Below are 25,713 nucleotides of genomic sequence, written 5' to 3'. Positions count from 1 at the left end.
AAAAATGAATAAATGACCTACATATAAGGAAAGAAACATTAGGTAACTTTTAAAGATTTGATCTAGATAAAAAATTATCATCATAAACTAAAACCAGGTTTCTAAAACATAATCCAGGTTCATAAGCACAATGAGAAAAACTAAAGAATGGCACGGCTGGTCTAACCCCTCCCCCACCAATCTAATCGGCCTCTCCCCACACAAGGAAAAATAATCACTGCATGTTTCCTTTCAACCCAGTCTATATAAACTGTATTTAGTACTTAAAGTTTCAAACAGTAAATTATAATAAGATAGGACCTGAGCCACTAATAAACCATCAGCCTCTAGGGAAAGGAAAGGAAGGAAGGGAAGGGCAGTGCTGCCAGAGGAAGCAATTCAGACAGCTCCTCCAGGCTCCACAAATCCAGAGGCCAAACAATACGGAGGAGCAAACCCACTCCCATACCACTGACAATCACTGATTTAATGTAGTTTGTTGATCTCTGTGTAGTCTTCATATTTAAAAACATTAACTCTCAAAAACCGTTTGGAGGCGCCACATAAAAAGTCTGCTTTATGTTACTGCACCTATTGAAAGAAGTTATGTTATTATAGTATCTCTAAATTTGGGGATTCACAAGGTCTTGGGATGTTATTTCTTCCAAACACTAAAGGTTTACTATACCATAGCAAAGGCTGCACGTTCACAATGATATATGTCGCATCAGAGAGCTGGCCTTAGCAAGCGAGCTGATGTGCATGACTGCACTGTGATGTGTAAAGAGCTGAACTTGAGAGTGGCAGACCTGGGCACAAATCCTGGCTCTGCTATGTCCTATCTGGTACTATACATGTCTACAGATCTATTTTCTTTGTTTTACAAAATGGGATTCCTTTCTCAAGAGTGTTGGGTCCCTGACTTAAGGTAGAAAGGAAACTTTACAAACCATCTAGTACAGCCTTCCAACCCAAACCTGGAATCCTATTTGGCGCTACTTCTTACGTAACTCCACTACTCAAGAGGTAATTATTTTATAAGCCAGTCTTTTCCATAATTAAATAACTCAGTTATTCCTTCATTCGTGTACTGAACACTTAGCTCCTACTCTCTGCCAGACTTTTGCTACCACTTGAAAACCTTTATGTAGATGTTGATCCATATAAAACAAGAAAATGATATAAAAGCAATGCAAGCAAAATTTGTCAAAGACATCAGCAGGTCCCTCACTGTCAATGTGAAATGTGGGTGAGATATAAGAAAGGAGGGCAGCAGCTCTCTAGGAGAGCCACTGGGAACAAAGCTGCATACCCCTTTATAATCCCTAGGGCACATGAGATAATACAGAGGCCCGGGTAAAGACATCAGATGTCAAAGGATTGAAAAACAATCTTGGTAACAGTGGAGGAAAGCCAAGGGAAACGTAAAAGATAAATGCAGCCCTGGCAGGGTGACTCATCCCGGTTGAAGCTTCATCCCATACAACATAAGACAGCAGGTTAAATTCCCAGTCAGGGGATTCGATCCCTTTACATTTCCACCATCATTAGAACTGAAGATTCTCTCTTTAAATCTCTGCTTACTGGATACATATACTGTTGATACAGAATTTTTTATGGTAAGCTTAACCATTCTGTCACAGCGGTGTGGACTGCACATTTGTGTCCAAGATGGAATATGTTGAAGTCTAAATCCCCAATGTGATGGTATTAGGAGGTGGGCCTTTGGGAAGTAATTGGATCTTACAGGCAGAGCTCCAGTGAAGGGGATTCGTGTCATAATAAAGGAATGAAAAGACCAGAGCTTGCTCTCTCTACCATGTGAGGACACAACAGAAGACAGCCCTCTGTAAACCAAGGAAAGGGACTTCATGGATAACCCAATCTTGCTTCCAGCCTCCAGAAGATGTTTAATCCACCCAATCTATGGTGTTTCTTTAGAGCAGCCTGAACTGATTAAGACACAACCATCAGTATATCACCAGTTTTACAATGATTACCTCATTTCCTATTTCTCTATTAATCTTGATATATTTGTCTTAATGAGCTCCTCACAACTGAAAATAATCTTATGTTGTTATAACTGTTGCAAATAATGTTCTAATTAACTTTTAACTTGGTTTACATTGTTTGAAGGCAAAGAATTTATTAAACTTTTACATGACCTAATCAATTTTGATATTTTTCTTTGTTCCCACTCATTGTTTTTAAATTCTAAAAAGCTTCTACTCACCCCAGCCCTGCTCCAATGCATTATTAGCCAAACATATACTGGCAAAGAATAAAAGCCTGACTGAAGATAATCTTTAAGCAATCTTTGGCTAAATACTGAACTCTGTTGCCCTGAATATGAAAACTAGGAAGCTGAGCCTAAAATGCAAAAAAAAGAAAGACAGAAAACAAACAGTGCCCTTCAGTGACTATGGGGGGGAGACAAACTACAGAGTTAGTCAAAGTAAGACACTAAAACAAAACGAAAGGACAATACCAAATCCCAGTAGAGGGAGAATTCAGAATCTGGAGTTGCTAAAATCTATCTCCTAAAAATGTCCAGTTTTCAATGAAAAATTACAAGATATGCGAAGTACATGTGGCCCAGGCACCCCAATAAGGGGGCAGTCAATAGAAACTATCTCTAAACTCAGCAGATGGAAGGCCCAAAAGAGCTATTATAAATATGTCCAAGGAGGGATGTCCAGTTTCTGGTTACATGTGTAAGGAGCTTAGAAATCACAATACCTTATCCTAACAACTCTCACCCTGGATCCATTAGAGGGGAGGACACAGAGCAAACCACTGCCCCTAAGACTGGAGAGATCAAAAGGAAAATACAGGAAGCCACACTTATATCAGACCAGAACAGAGACAGATTGAGCAGAAAACGCAGTGGGCAACAGTGCTGAGGTTGGAAAACTTGACCTGTGACTGATAAATTGCTGGAGCTCAGTGTGAACAACTCTGAGAACTGACAACACTAAGGGGACCCAGTGATACAGAGGCACACAACAATATTGGGAAGTTTACCTCCAGAAGCTTGACCAAGTTCCCAAAATAAATATCAGAGAAAAAGGTCCTTGGGCTTCCAGCAGGGAGAGAAGAAAAGAACCATTTTGTAATACACCAGAGCACTGTTCTTAACAAGGCCTGTCCTCAGGGGCGATTAGGTAGCCAAAGCCTAACTGCTGTGGTATTATCACAGCTAACTGACCAAAAGAAAATACCCAACTCCAGCTGGCTCTAGCCATCCTGTCCCACCTCAGGCGGGAGAGAAACAGCTAAGAAACACTTGTGAAGTTCATAGTCCAGAGGCATAGGTTCACTAAGATCTAATCACAGGGCTATGAACACTTCCCGTTCCCTCACATCTCACCACCACATTCCTAAAGTCTATATGCAGGAGTTCCTTTTACCCAGTACTTCATGTCTGGCTGTCAAAAAAATTACAAGGCAAAAAGCACAATGTGATGAGACATAAGCATCAGATAATTCTAATAGACCAGGAATGTAAAACAACTGTGATTAATATGCAAAGAACTCTAAAAGATAAAGAGAACAGCCTGAAAGAACAGATGTTCAATGTAAGCAGAGATGGAAAACCTAAGAAAAAAACAAGCAACAACAACAACAAAAGCTAGAGATCAAAAATACTAAACAGAAATAAAGAATGCACTTGGCAAGCTTATTAGTAGACTGGACACAACTTGGGAAAGAACCACAGAGCTACAGGTTATATCAATAGAGTTCTCAAAAACTGAAAACTAAAGAGAACAAAGACTGAAAAAAATATAGAACAGAATATTCAAGAACAGTGGAACTACAAAAGGTATAGTTATACATGCAATGGAAATACTAGAAAGAGAAGAAAGAAAGGAACAGGAGAAATACGTGAAACAATAATGACTGAGGATATCCCCAAGATAATGTCAGACACTAAATCACAGATCCAGGAAGCTCAGGCAACACCAAGCATACAAATGTCAAAAACTAAATTTAAAAAAAAATGCACCTAACCATATCGTTTTCAAACTACAGAAAATTAAAGGGAAAAAAATTACACAGTTAATTAAGGACTATTATCCAAAACATAACAAAAAACTCTTAAAACTCAACAATTACAAAAAAACCTGATTAAAAAATGGGCCAAAGACCTTAACAGGTACCTCCTCAAAGGAGATATACAGATAGCAAATAAGCATTAAAAAAATGCTCCACATCATATGTCATCAGGGAAATACAAATTAAAACAACAATGAGATACTATTACACAACTATAAGAATGGCCAAAATCCAGGACACTGACAATATCAAATGATGGTGCAGATGTGGAGCAACAGGAATTGTCGTTCATTGCTGATGGGAACAAAAAGTGGTGCAGCTACTGTGTAAGACAGTGTGCCAGTTTCTTACAAAACGAAATATACTCATAACTGGCTCCAACAATCATACTCCTTGGTATTTACCCAAAGAAATTAGAAGCTTACACACAGATGTTTATAACTGCTTTATTCATAACTGCCAAAACTTGGAAGTAACCAAAATGCCCTTCAGAAGGTGAATAAATTGTTATATGTCCAGACAACTTAATATTAGTCAGCACTAAAGAGAAATAAGCTATCAAGCTTGGAAAAAACATGGAAGAACTTTAAATGCACATTACTAAGTGAAAGAAGCCAATCTAAAAAGCTACATTCTGGGGTGGAGCAGGGGAGAGCAAAGGGGGAAAAATGAGACAACTATAACAGAAAAACAATAAAAAATAAATAAATTTAAAAAATGTAAAATCTCAAAAAATAAAAATTAAAAGGCTACATTCTGTATGATTCCCAACTATTTAACATTCCTGAAAAGACAAAACTATGGGGGTAGTAAAAAGATCAGTGGTTGCCAAGGTTGGAAGTGGAAAGGAATGAACTGGTGAAGCACAGAGGATTTGTAAGGCAGTGAAAATAAATATTCTGCATGATACTATAATGATGGATACATGTCATTAAACATTTGTTCAAACCCACAGAATGTACAACACCAAGAGTGAGCGCCAAAGTAAACTAAAGACTTTGGGTGATTATGATATGTCAAAGTAGGTTCATCCTTTGCTTAAAAAAAAAAAAAAAAAATCATCATTCTGGTGACTTTTGTTGATAATGCGAAAGGTTATACATGCGTGGGGGCAAAGGGCCCATGGAAAATCTCTGTATCTTCCTCTCAATTTCACTGTAAGCCTAAAACTGCTCTAAAATAAAATCTTTTAAAAATGTCCAAGGAACTAAAGGAAACTATACTGAAAAGAATTAAAGGAGAGTATAAAAACAATGACTCAGTCTGTATTTGACTATAAAAATAATCAAATGGAAATTATGAACTGAAAGGTGCAACAAATAAAAATTCACTAAGAGGCTCAATAGCAGATTTGAGCTAATAAAAGAACTAATCACCAAACATAAAGAGATCAGTAGATTATTAAATCTGAAGAATAAAAAATAAAAATAAAGAAAAATGACTCAAAAAATTTAAAATGGATCTGCCTTTTGACCAGTTATCCCACTTCTGGGAATATACCTGAGGGAACCCAAAATACTAATTAGAAAGATCACAAGCACTCCTATGTTTGCTGCAGCGTTATTTAGAATTGCCAAGATATAGAAGCAGCCCGAGTGTCCATTAGTAGATGAGTGGATAAAACAACTATGGGGACTTCCGGCCAAGATGGAGGCTTAGACTGACACGCTCTGTCTCCCTCCACAACTAAGAAGGACTACGACTACCGCAAAACCAGAAATAACCAAAAGTTCCAGAAAATAAAACTACATGGAAGTCCAACGTATGAAGTTATAAAGAAGTGGTGCTCATCCAGACAGGTAGGAGGGGCGAAACCGAGGCGGAGAGGTCAGGCAGTGCTATCTGTGGCGGCAGCAGGGATAGCGGCGGGACTGCGAGAAACGCCAGGGGAGCAGTCCTGGCTGCAGTCGAAACCTGTCAGCTCACGATTGATTCTAACACTGGGGAAGGCAGACCCCCCACTGCCTCAGACTGTGAGGTCCAGAGGGCGTGGGGACGGAGGAAGAGGTTCCCAATCTCTCAGCGGAGAGTAACAGCAGAAATACATCTTGGACCCCGCCCCCAAACAAAGCGCCACAGAGTGGTGAAAAAGGTCGCCAGTTGTGACAAGTGCTCAGAGCGCTGCACCCGATAGCTTAGGAGTGACAGCCACACCGAAGAAAGAAAGATAAACGGAAATGGTCAGAATGACAGGAATAATGATTGAAATACCAATCATGCAGCTAACCAAAAAGCAAATAAAGGAACCGATGAACAAACAGAAAAACTTTTGAGGCTCAGTTCAGAGCTATAGTCATAAGGCAGCTTACAGAATTAAAAAAAGATACTGAACCCGACAAGGAAGGAACGAAGGCTAGCCCTGCTGAAATGAACAAAAACACATACAAGTGGTGAGGAAATGAAAACCAGAGATCAAATCAACAAACCAGAACATAGGGAAGGAACAAACAGTCAATCAGTGCAGAAAAAGGAAACAAGAAGTGAGGAATATGAGGAGGCTGAGAAACCTCTGGGACAGCTAGAAGCGAACAAACATTAGAAGTATAGGTTTGCCAAAGATGAAGAACAACTAGAAATTGAAAAATTATGTGAAAAAATAATGAAGCAGAACTTCCCTAACTTGGGGAAGGAAATAAGACTTACAGGTCCAGGAAGCACAGAGAGTTCCAGAAAAACTGGACCCAGGGAGAACCACACCAACACGCATTAAAATCAAAATGTCAAAAATTAAAGATAAAGAGAGAATCTTAAAAGCAGCAAAAGAGAAGAAGAGAATTACATACAAAGGGGTCCCAATAAGACTATCAGCTGATTTCTCAAAGGAAACCCTGCAGGCAAGAAGGGACTGGCAAGAAATATTCAAAGTAATGAAAATCAAAAACCTACAGCCACAAATACTCTATCTAGCGAAGCTGTCATTCAGAATAGAAGGGCAGAGAAAGTGCTTCCAGGACAAAGTAAAACTGAAGGAGTTCATTAGATCCAAACCACTGTTACATGAAATGTTTAAGGGACTTATTTAGGAGAAAGGAGATCAAAACTATGAACATTAAAATGAAAACTCTATCACAACAATCAACAACAGAAGCTACGAAATCAAAACAAAAGCAAACTAAGTAGGCAACAAGAGCGGGAAAAGAATTATAGGTGTGGGGAACATATTGGGGGGAGGTCAGCGGAGAGGGGGAAGGGGGAAAGGCAGGGAGATGGTAGAGGAATTAAGAAGCATAGTAGGAGGGAACGGAGTAAACAGGAAAAGGTTGAGAAGAACTATATGTACAACCAATGGACATGGATTAAAAGGGGGGGACAACTGGAGGGAGGGGCATCACTGGGTGAAGGGGAGCAGAGGGAAAAGAAACTGGGACAACTGTAACAGCATAATCAATAAAACATATTTTAAAAAATCTATGGGACATTTATACAATGGAATATTACCATAAAAGAAGAAAAAAGAAAAAAGAAAAGTGTACCCTTTGCAACAGTATGGATGTACCTGGAGATCGTTATGCTAAGTGAAATAAGACACAGAAAGACAGATACTTCCGGCCAAGATGGAGGTGTAGACAGACATGCTGCATCTCCCTCCACAGCTAAGAAGGAATACAACTATCTCAAAACTAGAAACAACCAGAAGTTCCAGAAAATCAAACTGCACGGAAGTCCAGCAAACAAAGATATAAAGAAGAAATACTCATCCAGACAGGTAGGAGGGGCGGAGCCAAGGCAGAAAAAATGCGGTTTGGCGGCGGCAGCGGTGGCAGGCCCGCAGAAAGAGTAGTCACACGTTTTAAAAAGTCAGGAGGGACACCTGGGAAACGTTCCCAGCTCCTCACCTGACCTTGCAGCTCTTGGTCCTGGCACTGGGGAAAATCAAGCTTCATTGCTTCTGACTGTGCAGACCAGTGGGGGTTGGGGTGGAGGCAGAAACTACTGGTTTCAGCAGAGTCCACTTGTTTAAAGGGCCCTCACAGATGCAGAACGTCTGCAGACCCACCCACTCTGGAACGACACCCAGGGCAGCAGCTAGAGGGGCATCAGTCCGGTGCGGAAGTGGGAGAGGTGTCTGGAAAAGGGGCGAGTGCTGGACAGGCGGCATTGTTCCCTTTCGGACCTCTCCCCAACATACAGCGCCACAACATGGTGAAACAGGTCACCCTGTACTGATGAATTCCTAAAGCTCCACCCCTCACAATGTAACAGAAGTGACAGCTCCACCAGAGACGCAGAGGCAAACAAACACAAGAGCCTGTCAGAATGAGGAGATAGAGAAGTATGGCCCAAAAGGGGGAACGAATCCAGGTTCCAGTGGGAGAACTAAGCGACGAGGAGATAGTCAACCTAAGAGATAACGAGATAGACAACCTAACAGACGCAGAATTCAAAACACTGGTGATAAAGATGCTCACAGGCTTGACAGATATGCTTGAGTATGGCAAACACATAAGAGAAGAAGTGAAGGCCATGCTAACTGAAACAAAGGAAAATCCACACAAAACCAATGGTGAAGGGAAGGGAAGGGAACCAGGGTTCAAATCAATGTTTTGGAACATAAGGAAGAACTAAACAGTCAACCAGAATGAGGAAGCAAGAATTGACAAAAATGAGGGAAACTACCCAAATTTTGCAAAGGAGATGGACATACAGGTCCAGGAAGCATGGAGGGGCCCAGGCAAGCTGGACCCAGAGGAAACCACACCAGGATGCATCATGATTGAGATGCTAAAGGTAAAAAATAAAGACAGTGTCTTGGGGAGCAGCAAGAGAGAGGCAGAGAGTTGCCTACAGGGGGGTGCCTATAGGACTATCAGCTGATTTCTGAGGACACTTTGCAGGCAGGAAAGGACTGGCAAGCAGTATTCAATGTGATGAAAAGCAACCTACAATCAAGATTACTGTTCCCAGCAAAGCTATCATTTGGAATGGAAGGGCAGATAAAGTGCTTCCCAGACAAGGTGAAGCTAAAGGAGTTCATCATCACCAAGCCATTATTATATGAAATGTCAAAGGGACTTACTTAAAAAAAGGAGATCAAAACTATGAACACTAAAATGACAACAAACACAACTATCAACAACTGAATCTAAAAAATAAAAACAAAATCCAAGTAAGCAAACCAGAACAGGAACAGAATCATAGGTATAGGGATTATTTGGAGGGTTATCATCTGGGAGTGGGGAAGGGGAGAAATGGAGAAATGGTGCAGGGACTAAGAAGCATAATCGGTTGGTACAAAATAGACAGGGGGATGTTAAGAATAATATAGGAAAGATTGAAGCTGAAGATCTTATATGCACAACCCATGGACATGAACTAAGGTGGATGGAATTGCTGGAGTGAAGGTGGGTACTGGGCAGAGGGGAGCATAGGGGGAAAAATTGGAACTACTGTAACAACATAATCAATAAAATATACTAAAAAGACACAGGAAGACAAATGCCATGACTTTACTCATATGTGGAACCTAATGAACAAGTAACTAACAAGGAAAATGGGGACAGCCTCATAGATGGAGAGCAGGATGACAGCTAGTGGGGGGAGGGATTGAGCTAAAAAGAAAAAAGACTCACGGACATGGACAACAATGTGGTGACTGCTAGGGTGGTGGGGGGTAGAAGGCGACTAAATGGTAACGGAAAAAAAATACAATAAAGATTAAAGCAAAATATACAGAAAAACGAACAGTGCCTCAAAGGCTTGTGGGACACCACCATGCTTCCCAGCATGTGTACAATGGGAGCCCCAGACAAAAGAGGAGAGAGAAACAGATGATGAATCTACCATAACAATCATAAATCACTAAGAATCACTTTTCACTTTCTAGTTTTTTCTGGTTTGTCTTGACCATTATATACCAGCAGAAAGATACATATCCATCCCCATTAATGCTTATCTCCTTGTGTGTCTTAATTTCAAAATTTTGTACCTCCACCTAGAACACTCTCCTCCTTGCTCTCTGCTGATCCTAGGTTCATACTTAGGTCTTTCGTGTAACTGTATTTGGTAAAATCAGCCCATCACTGGTCTTACCTCTTACAGAACCTTATCTTTCAGTGGGGTTAAAAATACCTATACCTTAGTAGTTTCCTGTGAAAACAAAACTACAAAAGTTCAAAAATGACTAACATATTTCCTACTATACTTGTTCTGTGTGTTATATATTCTGTCCTATATTTTACTTTTCTGTACAATTTAGAAAAATAGAATTCACAAAAGCTGAAACTGATTCCTGGGTGAGTCACTAATTACGGTGTCCATCTTGGACAAGTCCTTTCAGCTCTAGAGCTTAGTATTTTTCTCTACTATAAAATGAAGAATGCTATATATCGAAAGTCAATTTTCTATTAATGCCATGAGTTTATGTCCATCCATACACAAATGCAATTTTAACATTCACTATTTACTAATGTAGTTTATCTGAATTACCAGCACCACTACTCTAGCACTTTGGGGCCACTATTAAGTAAAATAAGGGGTACTGGTACACAAGCACTTTGATATCACAACAGTCAATCTGAAAACTGAGGTGGGTAGCATATACAGCATGTACATACTGGACAAAAGGACAATTCCTGTCCTGAGAAAAATGGAATGGAACAGCTGATTTTATTACGATACTCAGAACAGAGCATAATTTAAAACTTATAGCTTGTATATTTCTGAAACTTTCCGTGTAGTATTTTCAGACCATGGCTGACCATGGCTAACTGAAACTGCAGAAAAGAGAAACCACAGAAGAGAAGGGACTGCTTTAAACTCTAATAGCAAATAAGTAGCTCTCTCTTTGGAACATCACTGTGGATTATGATTGCATTATTCACCACATGAAACCCTCCCCAATAAAGAAACCAACATCTCACATATGAATGCAAGAAGAAAAGGAAGCTCCGTGAGTTAAAAGTTACATTTTCCTACTAAGAAACCCTGAAAAACCATAAAGACTTTTCATTGTCTTTTTTGGTTACATGCACAAAACCACACATATAACACATAAAATACTAAAAAACAAAGAAGTTAGTGGAATCACATCCCAGGAACAAACATCCAACAGGCACAAGACTGAAGAGGATGTGCAGAGCTGAGCATAACCAGGAAAGGATGTGCTGAGGAGTCCCATGTTCTGAAAGTCAATAGAGTTAAGGTGGAAATCAGAGTTCAGGTGAAACAGGTGAAGACTGGTTGAAAAGAAAGAAGATACCGGGGAAGCAGGAGAGGCTCAGAAAAAGGATTTCTCAGGAAAAGATGACCTGGAGTAAACAAATACAAGGAAAAGAAATCAAAGACTGCTAATGGCATGCATTCAGTAGTATCATGCAGAGCCCAGTGAACGAGAAGTGTAAAAGTGAATTTATGAAAAGAGGCAATGAAATGGACACAGGAGGTGAGAGAAAACAATTAATTGTATCCATGCACTAGAACATTCGCTGATAAAGAAAAATTTCTGCCATTTCTACTCAATGCTATATGCCCTAGGCCTTTAACAAGGCCTGGCACAGAATGGGCACCTAACAATAACTTGTAAAATGAATTTCCTCTGAAGCCAACTTGTTCTGTAAGATTTGGAGGCAAATGGAAGGTAAATGCTTAGAAGAAAGCTGAAGATACAGACTCACAGCAAAGACTGTGGCAACAGGTCAGTGTGGTAGAAACTGACTCATTCAAATCTCTCATAATTTCTCATCATTTCTTAATAGAAGTACAGAAAATTAAACACATGATAAAAGGGCTGCTGGAAAAAAAAAAAAGAAGCCATTACCCAGTTGTTATTTCACTTCAAAAATTCAAAGGTTTCATGGCCACAGATTTATATATCCCCTGATCAAAAAAGTAAAAAACTGGAAGTAGGGGAATAACAAATAAATGCACACTTCCCACAGAATTCAAAACATAACCATATTTAAAAAGTTTACTTCGCTGGTTTATCATACTAAGTAGATATATAATAGCAATGTAAAATTTTATCCAAATAAAGAATATAATTTTCTATTTTCTGTACAACATGCAATTGTGTAGGGACAGAAAAGGCTTGGATTAGATATCAGACTTAATACCACAGATATTTTTTTAAGCTTACAAACTGCTCGTGTTAAGTTTCAAAATGCAGTAAGTTTTAGAACTCTGAAACATTGCCTTTACTACATATAATGTTTAGACACTCTCCTCTAATTTCACGCTATTTGATATTTTTAAATACTCCTATATGTATATAAATGTGTACGCACACACACACCAATCCCAGGAAAGGCTACATTAAGATATAAAGAAACTATATTGATAAAGTACTAATAATCTATTCTAAATATAAACATAATGGCATTCAATGTACATAAAATCTTTAAAACACATTATATACCTTTTTAAAACCTCAGTTTTGAAGACTTGGTATGGGGATATGATCACAATACCAAGTTATGTGACAAGACCAAGGTACAACTGTATACATACAGTATTTAAAACATAGTTAAGATTATAAAATACAGAGAAATCAAAAGGAAACATACCAAAACACTAATGGTGGCTACATGTAGGGGGCAAATAATGATTTTTATTTTTTTATTCTTACCATACTCAGTACTTTACCTAGCTACATGGCTGAATTTTAGAGACATTCAAAAAACAAGGTTTTTTTTTTAGTATTTTGCAATTACTCACCACATTGTAATAGCTTTTGTTAATGGCAGTCGTATCAAATCCTTTGGGAGGGCTCTTCAATGTTCCTGATTTGGGAGACACAGGTTTTTCTGAAATAAAAATGTAATGCAGTTTTACTGATCAAAACTAGAGACAACTAAATACACCAGCCCCCAACAGAGCCAAACATAACTGATCCAGCAACCTCAACTGAAACAAACCAAAAAGGGGAAGCTGAAGGCCTGCGCACCTCCAGGAGGCATCACATGCCCACATCTCCTCATGCTCAACAACCTGAATTCAGGCTGAAAATCTCTGAAAGATTATGCTCCACTGCTGTCAGCAAAGATCACTAAATTGTTAGCTATACATATAGCTTAGGAGTATAGTAAAGGTAAAATAATACTCAAAGAGAATTAGAGAAAATGTTGGCAAATATGTGACAAAATTAACATATCAAGACTCAGGTCTGAACTACAATTCAGGGATTCTGATCAGTCAGAATGCAAGTCTCTCCAAGTCTCTCTAAACAATATGGTCTGGCTCAAGGTGACAGACAAAGGAGAAGGAAGGACACTGCAAACAGCAAAAACAAGAGAAAAACCTCACCACCTTAATAACTTCCACATTAAGTGACAACGATGAAAGCAGTCTTGAATACTGCAAGAATTAAAACATTTTTCAATTGCATGGCTTTCATTCAACATCCAAGAGACATCAGGCATAATCAGTACTGAAGAAGTGCTTACTAACTGATAACACAGCTCTCAGAATATGTGTGTGTGTATCACTGGTTCTACTGAGAGAGATGTGTCTGTCTACCATTAGTTCTATGTGTGGGTTTGTCTGTCATTGATTCTATGGGATAGGTGTCTCTGTCTGTCTGTCATTGGTTCTGTGGGGTGGGTGTGTCTGACTGCCAAAAGGTGATATAATTCACTTATCACTGAGGGGTGAGGAAATGGTGAAAACAATTTAGTGCTACCTTTCCAGGGATCAACTGAAGAAACAGGTCTTCCCTTTCTTGAAATAAACTATAAGAATGCTGAAATCAACATAATTTAAACATAGATGTGCTAAAAGAAAGAGGGGTGGGGACTTCCTAGGTGCCAAAAGTAAGAGGATGAAAAACACTGGCAATAACAGGGAGAGGCCTGTGAGGGGTGGTCCCAGGGACAAGGGTGCAACCAACGCAGGGATAAGACACAGCCCTGGTGCAATGTGGGCAAAGTAAAAGTGAGATGAATCTCTTGGTGACCTATACAAATGATGAAAAGAAGCCTAGAAGCTGCTGCCCAAGCTTCTTCTCTGCCAGTCCACAGAAACAGCAAGGAAGTGTGCTGGTTACTCAGGGATCGGGTACACAACCACTGAGAAATAAAAACCCAAAGCCTGACCCTGCCAAGGTGTGCATCCCAAATCTACACCGTGTTCCTACAGACCACCAGCATTTGCCTAGTGCAAGAAAGCCTCTGGGAGCCTATGAGGAAGCAAATGTTATTCCTCTCTGTAAGAATACTTCTGCAACCAAGGAAGGGTACAAGGGTATCCCACTGAACACCAAAGAGTGATGGCTAAAAAATACCTTTATTTCCATCGATACAAAGAAAAACAAGGTTCTGTATTACCCTTGTCCCTTTCCCTGCACAGAAAATATTTATTTCAAACATTGTTCTTTCACAGATAAATAGCTGTGTCCAACAGCTTGCATTTTATGTCACTTTTTGATGTCAAAGATAAACAGAAAATAGTAAAAGTGACAAACTTAGGAAGTGGCAGCATGACTGCTCATTAAAGATCTGCAGATCAGCAAATGACCCACTGCCAAGCATAAGTTTTAATGCTAACCAGCACCTTTATTAAGATTTTTTTGTTAAAAAACACTTTACTATACACAGACAATAAGCTACTTAGAAATGGGAGAAATTAACTCAACACATCAGAAAATAACATTTGAAAGAAACCTGGCAAATTTGTATGCACACATGAAACTGTACTTGTGAAAATATGGAACATGACTGGTTCGCTCAGACAGCTTAGCCCTCAATGGGATCCATTTTCCAACTGCATGCACCTCAACACGCTGCCCACTAATGATTGCAAGCCTTCATGTTTACTTAGTAACAGTAGCAACCAATGTCGCTCACTCCAAGAATCAGCCCTGTTGCTTCTCTTTTCTTCCATCACCCCTGAATGTAAGAAATTCTCTATTGTGTGTGTATATATGGGGATATACACACACATATACGTGTGATGTCCATGGGTTTTACACATCAAAAAGTGTGTGTAGAAAATAAATGTTAAGTATATCTTCCATAAAACAGTAATATAAAATAGGAAGAAAACCAGTGCATTTGCAGCAAGCATTAGAAATACCATTATGCAGACTCTTGGAAGATATTTGTCTTTAAAGAGGAACAATTTCCAACAAAAAACCACAAACAGGTCAAAGGCACAGATATATGAAATTTGATCAGAACACTGCCATCTCTCACTACAAGAGGGCAAATATCACAGCTACTTATACTTCCCCAAGAAGTGGAAAAGAGAAACTGGATATGCTTGAGAACTTACCTGGAAATACACAGGCTAAAACATTATCACTTAAATATTTATAAATCAAGTCAAAAGAGAAACTCACAATTTAAAGGAAGTCAGTATCTTTGTTTCACAAGGAAATGATCCTAACAAGATCACCAGTTAGAAGAGTCTGCATGTTTAAGACGTGGCACATTTTGCTTACAAAAAATGAAGGATTAATTACACTATAAGTTACAAGGCTTACATTATACACAATTTTCAAAAAACAAAACCTATTCCAAAATCAGAAAGTCACATAAATTACTGAAAAGATGCAATGCAGAAATGTTACTGTGATCCTAGCATTTTAGTCAACTGTTATAAAGAATTATGGTAAAATGTGTGGTTTTATGTATTTCTGTCTCAAATGCCAACAATTTAAAATTAGGCGGGGATAACTTTCCTTAGAATATATTCAGGTAATTTGAAAACACTACAAATGGGAAGTTATTCCCCAAAGAGATTATTCCTTTGGTTCAACTGTCAGGCAAAGAAAAGTCAGCATGGTAGATTATTAATTTGAGCCAATGTTATTCCTTATACCTTAAAAAATAAACAGGAAAAAAAATTTCCAAAGTTACCTGAATATACAAACTAAGGAATACATGTGACCCACACCATGAGCTCCTGAACAACAATGCAGTTACACACACTTGTTTAAAAGGGTAAAAGGTCTCGGTCTCTCTCTCTCTCTCTCTCTCTCTCTCACACACACACACACACACACGTATATACACACCCATGCGTGCGTAAACTCCTCTAACTGGTGACCTCCTAATCGTGTGCCCCTTACTAACTCTGTGACCTCTAAACTGTGTATCCACTTCCAGCTCTGTGACCACCTTATCTTCAAGGCAAAGGGAAAAACCATCTCATCTCCCAACCCCCACCCCCACCAAGACTCCAGCATCCTCCTAGGAAAGGCCCAAGTGCTACTCTCTCACCCCTAAGAGAAGAACGAATCACCGGAATGCAAGACTAGACGAGGACTGCTCTCAGGGCCTGGACTCAACCACAAAATGTGGTTGTGAAACAGAAAATATATATATTGTCTCTGCCTCTGGTTCATGGTCCAGAGCTAAAACACTTGCAATTTCCTTAGTAAGAGCATAGGAGCATCTTTTGTTCTACTGAGGTGACTGAGTTGGCTGCTGGATAGAGGTTGGTCACCAGAAAGATCCAGGCATGATTAGAAGTGTGGAACTTTCAGCCCCACCCTCTACCCTCTGGAAGGGAAGAGAGGCTGGAGATCTGAGTTAACGAACAATCATGCCTGTATAACAAAAGCTTCATAAAAACCCTAACAGCATGAGGTTCAGAAAGCTCCCAAGTTGGTGATCACATCTACAGGCCAGGAGGGTGGCACACCCCAGCTCCACGGGCACAGAAAATTCTACTCTCAGAACCCTCCAGGACTTCACTCTATGTGCCTCTTAATTTGACTGTTCATCTGTATCCTTTATTACATAATAAACCAGCAAATATTAACTAGTGTTTCCTTGAGTTCTGTAAGCCATTTTAGCAATTACCAAACCCAAGGAGGGGAGTCATGGGAACTGTGATTTATTGCGAGTTGACCAGAAGTCAATATACCCCCAACATGGGGGTAAAGTAAAAAAACCACTTCAACAAAAAATAGGAAAGAATTTCAATACTCCCCTCAGGGTCATTTACACAAGTTCAACTGAATAAAAGCACTTAGTATATATTGAGCACATTCATTTCTTTCTGTTCCTTCTCACCTAAAGAAAAAGCATTGGTCCATTCTGCCAATTCTCCACTTACCACTGGGCTTGATCTCTCGCACGTAGTTGCTGGGGAACCAGCCAGTCCTGCCATTGTGTGTGCCTTCCCACCAGCCCCCTTCTTCCACTCGGGTGACATGGATGACGTCTCCTTTTGTAAAGGAAAGCTCATCTTCATTTGTCTGCTGGAAGTTAAACTTTGCTCGTACTACCAGCTGACTGTTGCTATTATCGGTCATGTCCTAAAAAAGGTACAGGGGAAGAAAAATTTAATGAAGTACAGTCTACATCATAAAGTAATCAGATATTTTACTACTATTAATGTAGCATGACTGCCCTAAACAGCAGAGGTAGGTTTAAATTCGAGAAGTTTAAGTGTCCTATCTCCCTCAGTGCACTCTGACCACCCAACGACTCGTGTTTCCAGCCCAGGAGGAAACTCTCTTAATGGCTTGAACGGTCTTATTTCTGCCATTGTTATGTCTACATATATACATTTTCACATACTTTTTTATGGAATTATATATACTTCTGCACAATTTATAAAAAGTTAATACACTATAGTCATTTCTTCAGCAGTATTTATAATTAACTTTAGTGTTAACTAACTGTATAATAATATACTGTATGGCTATGTCATTAATTACTTAACCAATTCTCCACTGGTTAAGTAATGTTAAATTCAGGTCAGAGAACATGTAAGACATATTTCAAATTTTAATACCTGTTCATAAACTGCCCTCCCAAAACATTCTACAAACTTACACCAAGCTACATTTCATCCAACCAACAGTACCTTAGAGTTATTTCTTCACACATTCACCAATTCTAAATATTGTCAAGTATTTTTATTTTTGCCAAACTAATGGAAAGAAATGGTACCTTATTTTAGTTTGTATTTTTCTCAGAGATCGAACATATTTGCAGATCTCTGAAAAGTGGGAAGAGAAAGGCAGAACGACCAGAGTTTCTTTTTATCTTTTTCTATCTCAGAGTGGGTGCCAGAGAGGCTTGCAAGAGTAAACAAACAAAAAATCCCCAAGAAAACTGTGCCCTCCTGACCAAAGGAGCAGCAAAGGATGGCAGGCACTGACAGTGGGTACAGGCACTCAGCCTGCACCTGGGTGTCCATAGGGACTGAGTAGGACATCCTACACCCCAGGGAGCATGAGCACTCCCTTTGCAGGTGACATTAGCAAAATTCAGACAGGGATTCCCAGCCTCCCACCAGGTGGCAGCAGGCTGTTACATCTGCCTACAAGGCATCCTCCCCCATCTCCTTTTCCTCCATGTAGCCTCTGGAGACAACCCAGGCCCAGATTCCCCACACCTTCCATCCAGCCTCAGGGGAGACCAAGGTACCAAATCTCCCCCACACCCTCCCAAACCCTTACCCCTGTCCAGCAGGAACCCCAGTGACACCAAGAAATGAGCCTGACCACACACCACTGAAAGGGATCTGGAAACTAAGCTGTCACTGGAAACCATAGCCTACCAACCTAAGCCAGGGCCACACTTGAAACCCAATCAGGGCTGCGGGCTGCTAAGATACAAAAGTTAAACAGGATCCAGCACCTCCTACCTAACACACTCTCCTACGTCTCCAAGGTACAATCAAAAACCCACCTTATTCTGAAAACCTAGAAAAGCACAGCTTGAATGAGAAGAAACATTGATACCAACACCGAGATGAAGCAGATGCTGGGGTTTTCGTCATTAAAAGGTTTCAAAAAGCAATGACAAATTCTCTCAAAAGAGAATAAAACAGAAAATCTCAGAAAAGAACAGACCTTATTAAATTTACTAAAACTGACAGAGTGAAAAAAAAAAAAAAAAAATGGTGAGAGCTCCAGGGACCTGTGGGAAATAATAAAGATGTGAGACTGGTACTATCAGAGTCTCAAAGGAGAAAGAGAGCAGCGTTGAAAAGTGGTATAAGAAATATGGATGAAAATATCCCCAAATTTGGAAAAAGACACTAATGTAGAGACACAAGAAGAAGCTGAGTGAACCCCAAAGAGGATCAGCCTAAAGAAATCCAAACCAAGTCACATCATAACTAGACTTTAGAAAACTTAAAAACAAAGAAAAAAAATCTTAGTAACAGGATAAAAAAGACATCTGGATATGCAAGATCTCAAAACCTTTACCTCCCACATACCCTTTCTCAAGAAGCTGGTGAAAGATGTGCTTCTACAAAACAGGGGGATTATCCAAGAAAAAAAGGAGGTTGAAGACAAAGAGGGAAAGGAAATGACTCAGGTCACAAAGAATCTACAGGATGATGATGAAAAAAACCTCAGAGAGGGTAGCTGGCAATAAGGTGGCTGGCAACCAAGAGACTCAAGTGGGCCAGAAGACTTTTAAGTTCCTTAGAAACAGGAAAGTGAAAAATTCTAACATGTCTGAATGTACAAGAAGAGATTATTAGAAAAAGACAAAAGACTAGGACTGTAATCTGCAAAAGGTACACAGAAAACTAAACAAATAGGCAATAATTATTAAATCCAGAAAACAAAATGTTGTTATAAAAGGAAGAACAGTCACTGCACAGATCATGGTTCCACTGTGAGTCTGAGTCCAAGAATGCTATACTGAAAACTGGCCCAATAGAAGCCACAGTGGAAGTCATGAGGAAGAACTGGGAAGCATTTATGCAGGTAAGGAGCCCAGCGGCAGTGGGAGAGCCCTGAATCCCCTTTTCCACTGTGGGAAGTCCACAGTGATAACACTTCAAGTTAAAAAAAAAAAAAAAAAATCAAGCTTAATATAGGTATTTTATTTAGAGACTCACAGGCAAATATCTAAAGAATCAAGGAAAAAGTTGGAAAGTTCTTGTCTCTTCTCATTTTTTTCATAATTACAGGTCTTGGAGAGTCAATTGCCTGATGCTTTAAACTAGGTATATGTATCAATAAACAAAAAGATAAAAAAGCTATAGCACAAACAAGATGTTAATGCAGATCTTCAAGAAGAGGAGCTGATAGAATTCCTAAAATATTTAATGCTTATTTACCTATTTAAATATTAGCTATTTAACTATTATATTAACTGTTATAAGTATAAATATATATAACATTAACTATTATATAGTATAAATATTTAATAATTCAAATTAATACATTAAACATTTAATGTATACTTAATATTTAACTTAAAATATTCAATAAAGAAATAACACTGTCACTTCAAACATAATACTTCCTGGCACACTTGAATGGTGAAGGGTGAGATAAAGCTTGCTTGTCCATGTGAAGCTCACATTTGAAAAAATGGCACATGTTGTCCTTGTTCTGGTTCAGTGAAACATTATCGGGCTTACTATGGCTGTATCAGGTTCCCTCTTTCTGCAAACCATTGTCCTCACTCATCAGTTGACTACTATGATCTTCATTACATTCTCCTTTCTTGTGGCTTATCCTAGCTTTTTGTAAAAGCACACAGCCAATCCTGATGACAAATTCCCACAACACATAACAAATAAACTTGCAGAGCAGGCCCGTAAGGAGGTCAAACTACCCCTGAGTGACCCTACTGCCAGCCATCCGCCTCAGCTCAGCAACCAGCACTGAGGCCCTCTCTGCACACCAGTTTGGCCAGAATATAAGTCAGGGCATGGTGTTATCTTGTCAGGACCTTAAACACTAGGTAAATTTCCTTCTCCCTCCACTTATGAATTCTCTACACTCAAGGCACAAGTTAGGCACACACCACTGACACCTTCTCTGCTTTAGAAACAGACACTACACTAAGGAAAGAACAGGGAGATGTCTGAGAGGAGGTGGAAAGAAGAGTCCAGGCAGCCAGTCTAGATTCATTTAAAATTTGATTCCACAAATTTCCACTCCTTCAGCACTGAAGGATACATAGATTTTGACAATGTTGCTCTAAAGAGCACTGATTGGAGGGCAAGATGCCAAAGACAGGCTGAAAGGAAGGTGCACTACAAAGAGCTGTTCTCCAGCGACTCCCTACAACACCCATTTCAGCCTAATATTACAACTGAGCCAAGAGTGCTCCAGTCACTGTCACTAGTATCACAGGAATCTGGAAAGGGTGTATTTACTCACTATCTTATAACTCTAAAATTATTTCCTTCCCTTTTTTTAAAGTTCTCCTGAAACTATATCTTGTCATCTGTCTGGGCTCAATATGACACTCCTCAACAGTCTAAAATACAATGAACTGAGCAGAAGAGGCCAGTTATAAAATGAGTAAATGCTGTGGAATTCCATTTACATAAAATACAAAGCAGATAAAACTCACTTTTACTATTAGAAATGAGGGCAGCAGATGCCCTTGGGAAAGGCAGACACAACAAAGGCAGGTGCTGCCAATCAGGTTCTGTCTCTTGATCTGGAGGCTTACACACAGGAAATATTCAGCTTGTGAAAATTCATCAAGCTGCTCACTTAGGATATACACACTTTTCTGTATGTATGTTACATGGCAATAAAGTTAGTGATGGGAGGAAACCGAAGAGGGAAAAGGTGACCCCCACCACATTCATTCTTAATAGCCTCTTTCTGATTCTTACAGTCAAAGCACTACTCACTAGTATCACGCATCTACAACTTAATCAAGCACTTTATTTTATCCAATGTTCTGAAATTATCCTAATAATCCAGAATCAGGATATCCTGGTGAGCTACCATCACACAAACTGTATCTTCTCTTCCATTCCCTAAAAGTACCTATAATCTCATTTATAGAAGAAAAGGTTGTCAAGGAGTGAAATACCCAATTTATACTCCAATGGTTAACTATTTCTCAATCTTATGATGCTGTGTAAATATCTTAACTTCTCTAACCTTCAGTTTTCTCATAATGTATTTCATCAAATATAAGATGTCCAAAATTAGAAAATGCCCCATGATTTTATATTCCACCAAATACTGTCAATTATGCCATCAACTCTTAAGACATGCTTTCAGACATGCTAATTTTTTAAAGGTCAGGGAGTTGATTAAATACGGTACATTAGAGAAGCACAATATTTCCGTTTACAGCACAGAGGAACTAAAAATATATATTTTTTAAATACATGTAATACATTTTACTATCTTGCATGCCTTGGAAATACATTTTATGAACTCAATAACCAGTGCTGGCCCTGGTCTCAAAAGGCGGTGGGGATCCCCCAACAGGGAGAGGAACTGCTTTAAGGCTCAAGTCTTCTCTCTGGTAAGTAAAAGATCAGGGGAGCAACAACCCCGCAAATATTCTCCCCAAACTTTGAGCCCGAGGTCATACTTATTAAGAGTTAACCGATGAAGACTTAAGGCACAGCAGAGACATGAGAAATCCCAAAAGCATTCAATAAAAGTTATTTAAGAATAAAAAAGGATGAATTCAACCTTAAATATGAGAAAAACCACAACCCAAGTCGACAGGCTGGGTCTCCCCCACCTCTAATTCAGTTATGGAGTTGCTCTTTCTAGGGGTAATAGGCACAGGCACATCATGCAACACAGAGTCAGATAAGAAGCTCATTTTAGTGCAGGGCATTGGGTAAGAAGAAATCACCCCAAGAAAGGAATAATTATAAAGCAACTGTGCCATAATAAAGTTAGAACTTCCATTTCAATGCAAACAAAACACTAGAACTTTTAAAATCTGCCTTCATCACAAGGCAGGAAATCTGTCCTACAGCAGACAGATGATGAGTTCACAGACACTGAAGCAATATTATGCAAAAAACCAGCTCCAAGGTGGTGGTTAGGTGAGACAGTCTTAAACAGAGATGCAGCAATTACAACAGCACCTGGAAAAGACCCATCCTTGCTTTGGGGATGGTAGTGCCTTACACAATTTCAAAGCTAGGCTTTATTTTAATGAGATCACAAAATGTTCAAGACTCTACAAGTTGCTTTTTTAAGTTAATGTTTTTATTATGGAAAACTTATAACATAAAAGTAGAGAATGATGGGTATACTTCCATGTTACTATCGCCCAGCTTTAAATAACACTTTGCCACTCTTGTTTCATTATAAGTTATTTTTAATCCAAGAAAATTACCTCAAAGTACTATTAATAATACATAAGAAAAACCTAAGGGCAAATAATTATTCTTACCCAGCACGGTGAGAGAAGTCTTGCCACGTTCGTTTCACTAGCAGACAACTGTGTCTACCAACCACAGACACAAAAGCAGGTGAGATGACAAAGGTGCTTTTATTTCTGGTGTAACTTAAAAATTTTTTCTAACGAATGAAAAATTAATCCTGTACTTAGTAACATTCTTTATTAACATTACATTTAACTTAATTTTACTTCTAATTATTTATTTGCAATCAAGTTCTTATTTACTCAAAATAAAAGATGAAAATGGCCATGGGTAAATGGGTAAGAGAGCAGATTGCTTCACCCAAAGTTTGATTTCCCTTCCATTTTGTTCACGTATTTAATAAAGCTAATTTAAAATATTTTTAAGTGGTTTGTGTTTTTTCTTAATTTAGAATCGTAGTGATTCCAATACTCTAAAAAATTCCTCTATCATTAAACCCTACATTTCATTGGCTCACTGTGAGGGTTGAGTTAGTCCAGGTAAAGCACCAGAACAATGTCTGCTACAGGGGAAAACAACTAAATGCACGCTGTATTCTACACAAAATCAGAGAAAGAGTAATGGGACTTCTCTAACAGCAAAAAGAGTCAAAAGATAAACAGTAATCAGAGTTAGCTTGCATTTAGAAGTTCAGGAACATGTAAAGATTATACTCCTTCTATCATTTTCAGTTTTTAACAGCTTTGTAAACTAAACTCAAATTTCTTTTCCTCTACAAAATATACCTCTAACCAAATTAATTTTTATTTCTTCAGGATCACCATTAGCTTACTTAACAATATTACTTTCTGTGTTAAAGAAGATATAAAGCTATGGTCCCCTAAAAATTCTAGAAGAATCTGCCTCTCTTCAGACTCAGGTTACGAGATAATTTGTGTAACATAAAATGATTTACTAAAATATTGCATGAAACAAAGTTACATCACTTGCTAATTAAACTAAGTGCCAATCATCCATTGGCTCAAAAGAGGGCTCAGCGTTTTCACGATGACAATAGGGAGCAGCCTTATCCTGGTCAGCTGATGTGATGGCATCTTTCCACACTTTTTCCACTCAGTACTATATTTAATCTTTTCCCAGCTTCTCAGCAACAATTTCACTCTTAATCCTGTGTTCTTTGCTCAGAGCTTGTATCCTAATGATTTGTAAATGGATTTTTCTTCACTCTCCAGGATGACTAGTTAGTCTAAGTTCCTTATCCATCTCACTGGCAGCCATTACAAGGGAGTTCCTCCATCATATGCTGCATCCTGACTCAGTAAAGCACTCTAAGTCATGCCTTTATTAAAAGAAAAACCATTCTCAGGTCTTTTCAGCTTTCAGCCATTTCTTCTTTACATAGCCAAGTACTTTTACAAATACATATTTCTTATTCCTGCAGTTCTATATATACATACCAGATGAGAAATACTATGCATGTGACTAGGGGAATATTTTTAAAGCACACAACTCTCTTGATTAAACGGATTATGCATCTTAAAATATAATGCCCCAAATACACAAATTTCTCAAAAGTAGTCATTGAGCAATACATCTGGATAATTTGGTGATGAACAAACGCCAAGCCCAAGTAAAGGAACAATGGGGCAAAGTCAAACCACCCCTCACTCTGCACCTCTGTTGCCAGAGGCATGTGCATCATTCCAGATACACCTACAGACACTCACTTCCCCAACATATTACAATTTTAATAACCACCTCTCTCAAACTTACCAAACTTCGATACTGGCCCTGGAACAATTTTGAAGTCCGACTATGTGAAGGCTGGGATCCCAGGGAGTCAAAGGACTTGGTCCGATGAGATGAGGGCCGGACACACACAGAGTCACTTCCCAGTCCAATGTCTGAAAAGGTCGTGAAAGGAGAAAAGAGTGAGCTGAGATGCCTGACACCATGCACCCTCACTGCACACCAGACTCTAAACTGGGGCAGCCCCCGAGGGACGCACCACAGACCACACAACAAAGGAGGCCATTTATATGCAGTAAACAAAGCACAGATTCTGTCTTCTACAGAAATGACTTGCACTCATTCCCCTCAATCACCTTTCCAGAAATTAAGTGGAGATAACTATCACTTCTTCTCCAGTATAACTTTCAAATTCATAAAATGTTCTGTAACCTGTCTTTAATACTTTCCCTTTATCTGGAAAAAATAAACCTCTCATCAGTTACTTAGCAGAGCACCACCCAGTACTCATTCCCAATACATCACCACCATACGCCTACTTCTCCGGGTCCTGCTTCTCATAGTAAGCACCAAGAATTATTTGGCAACAAAAGGAAAAGACTTACTTAAAACCAACAGAAAATCCCCTTGTATTTTTCAGCCAGAGACCCTTCTGAGGATTATTTCCTCAAAATGAAGGTAGCGCATGCTTTACTCACCTCACAAAGTTGGTGAAAGGATCAAAGTGAACAGCTATTAAAGGGCTTAGTTCTCTCTCTCGAGTCTCTTCATGACGAGACACTCCACTTAGGCCAACCATTAAGTAAATGTTAGCAACTCACTTATTCAAAGTAATCTGATTTTTCTAAAAAAGGAGGCCATGAATAGTTTCTAAGGAAATCACTGTTCTGAGATGCACATGCCTAGCAATTTCCTAAAGCTACATGGGAGCCTTTTGTAAAAATATCCTTAAACTGATGGTCTCCG

At 39.0% G+C, this 25,713-nt stretch overlaps 1 protein-coding gene across 4 annotated transcripts in view; it reads right to left on the bottom strand.

The window, feature by feature from the left end:
• Nucleotides 1-25,713, bottom strand: part of ARHGEF7 (Rho guanine nucleotide exchange factor 7) — a 146,868-nt gene that overhangs the window by 60,670 nt on the left and 60,485 nt on the right. For all 4 annotated transcript variants that reach the window (XM_090258797.1, XM_090258796.1, XM_090258794.1 and 1 more), the window contains 3 exons: nucleotides 24,772-24,902; nucleotides 17,032-17,233; nucleotides 12,688-12,776 (listed from right to left, as the gene is read on the bottom strand). In XM_090258797.1, coding sequence (XP_090114923.1) covers nucleotides 12,688-12,776; nucleotides 17,032-17,233; nucleotides 24,772-24,902 — 422 coding nt within the window. The remainder of the gene's footprint in view (nucleotides 1-12,687; nucleotides 12,777-17,031; nucleotides 17,234-24,771; nucleotides 24,903-25,713) is intronic.

Source organism: Furipterus horrens, unplaced genomic scaffold, assembly GCF_987537825.1.
Source record: "Furipterus horrens unplaced genomic scaffold, mFurHor1.1.pri manual_scaffold_12, whole genome shotgun sequence".
Taxonomy (NCBI): domain Eukaryota; kingdom Metazoa; phylum Chordata; class Mammalia; order Chiroptera; family Furipteridae; genus Furipterus; species Furipterus horrens.
This window is presented reverse-complemented; position numbering and strand designations above follow the sequence as displayed.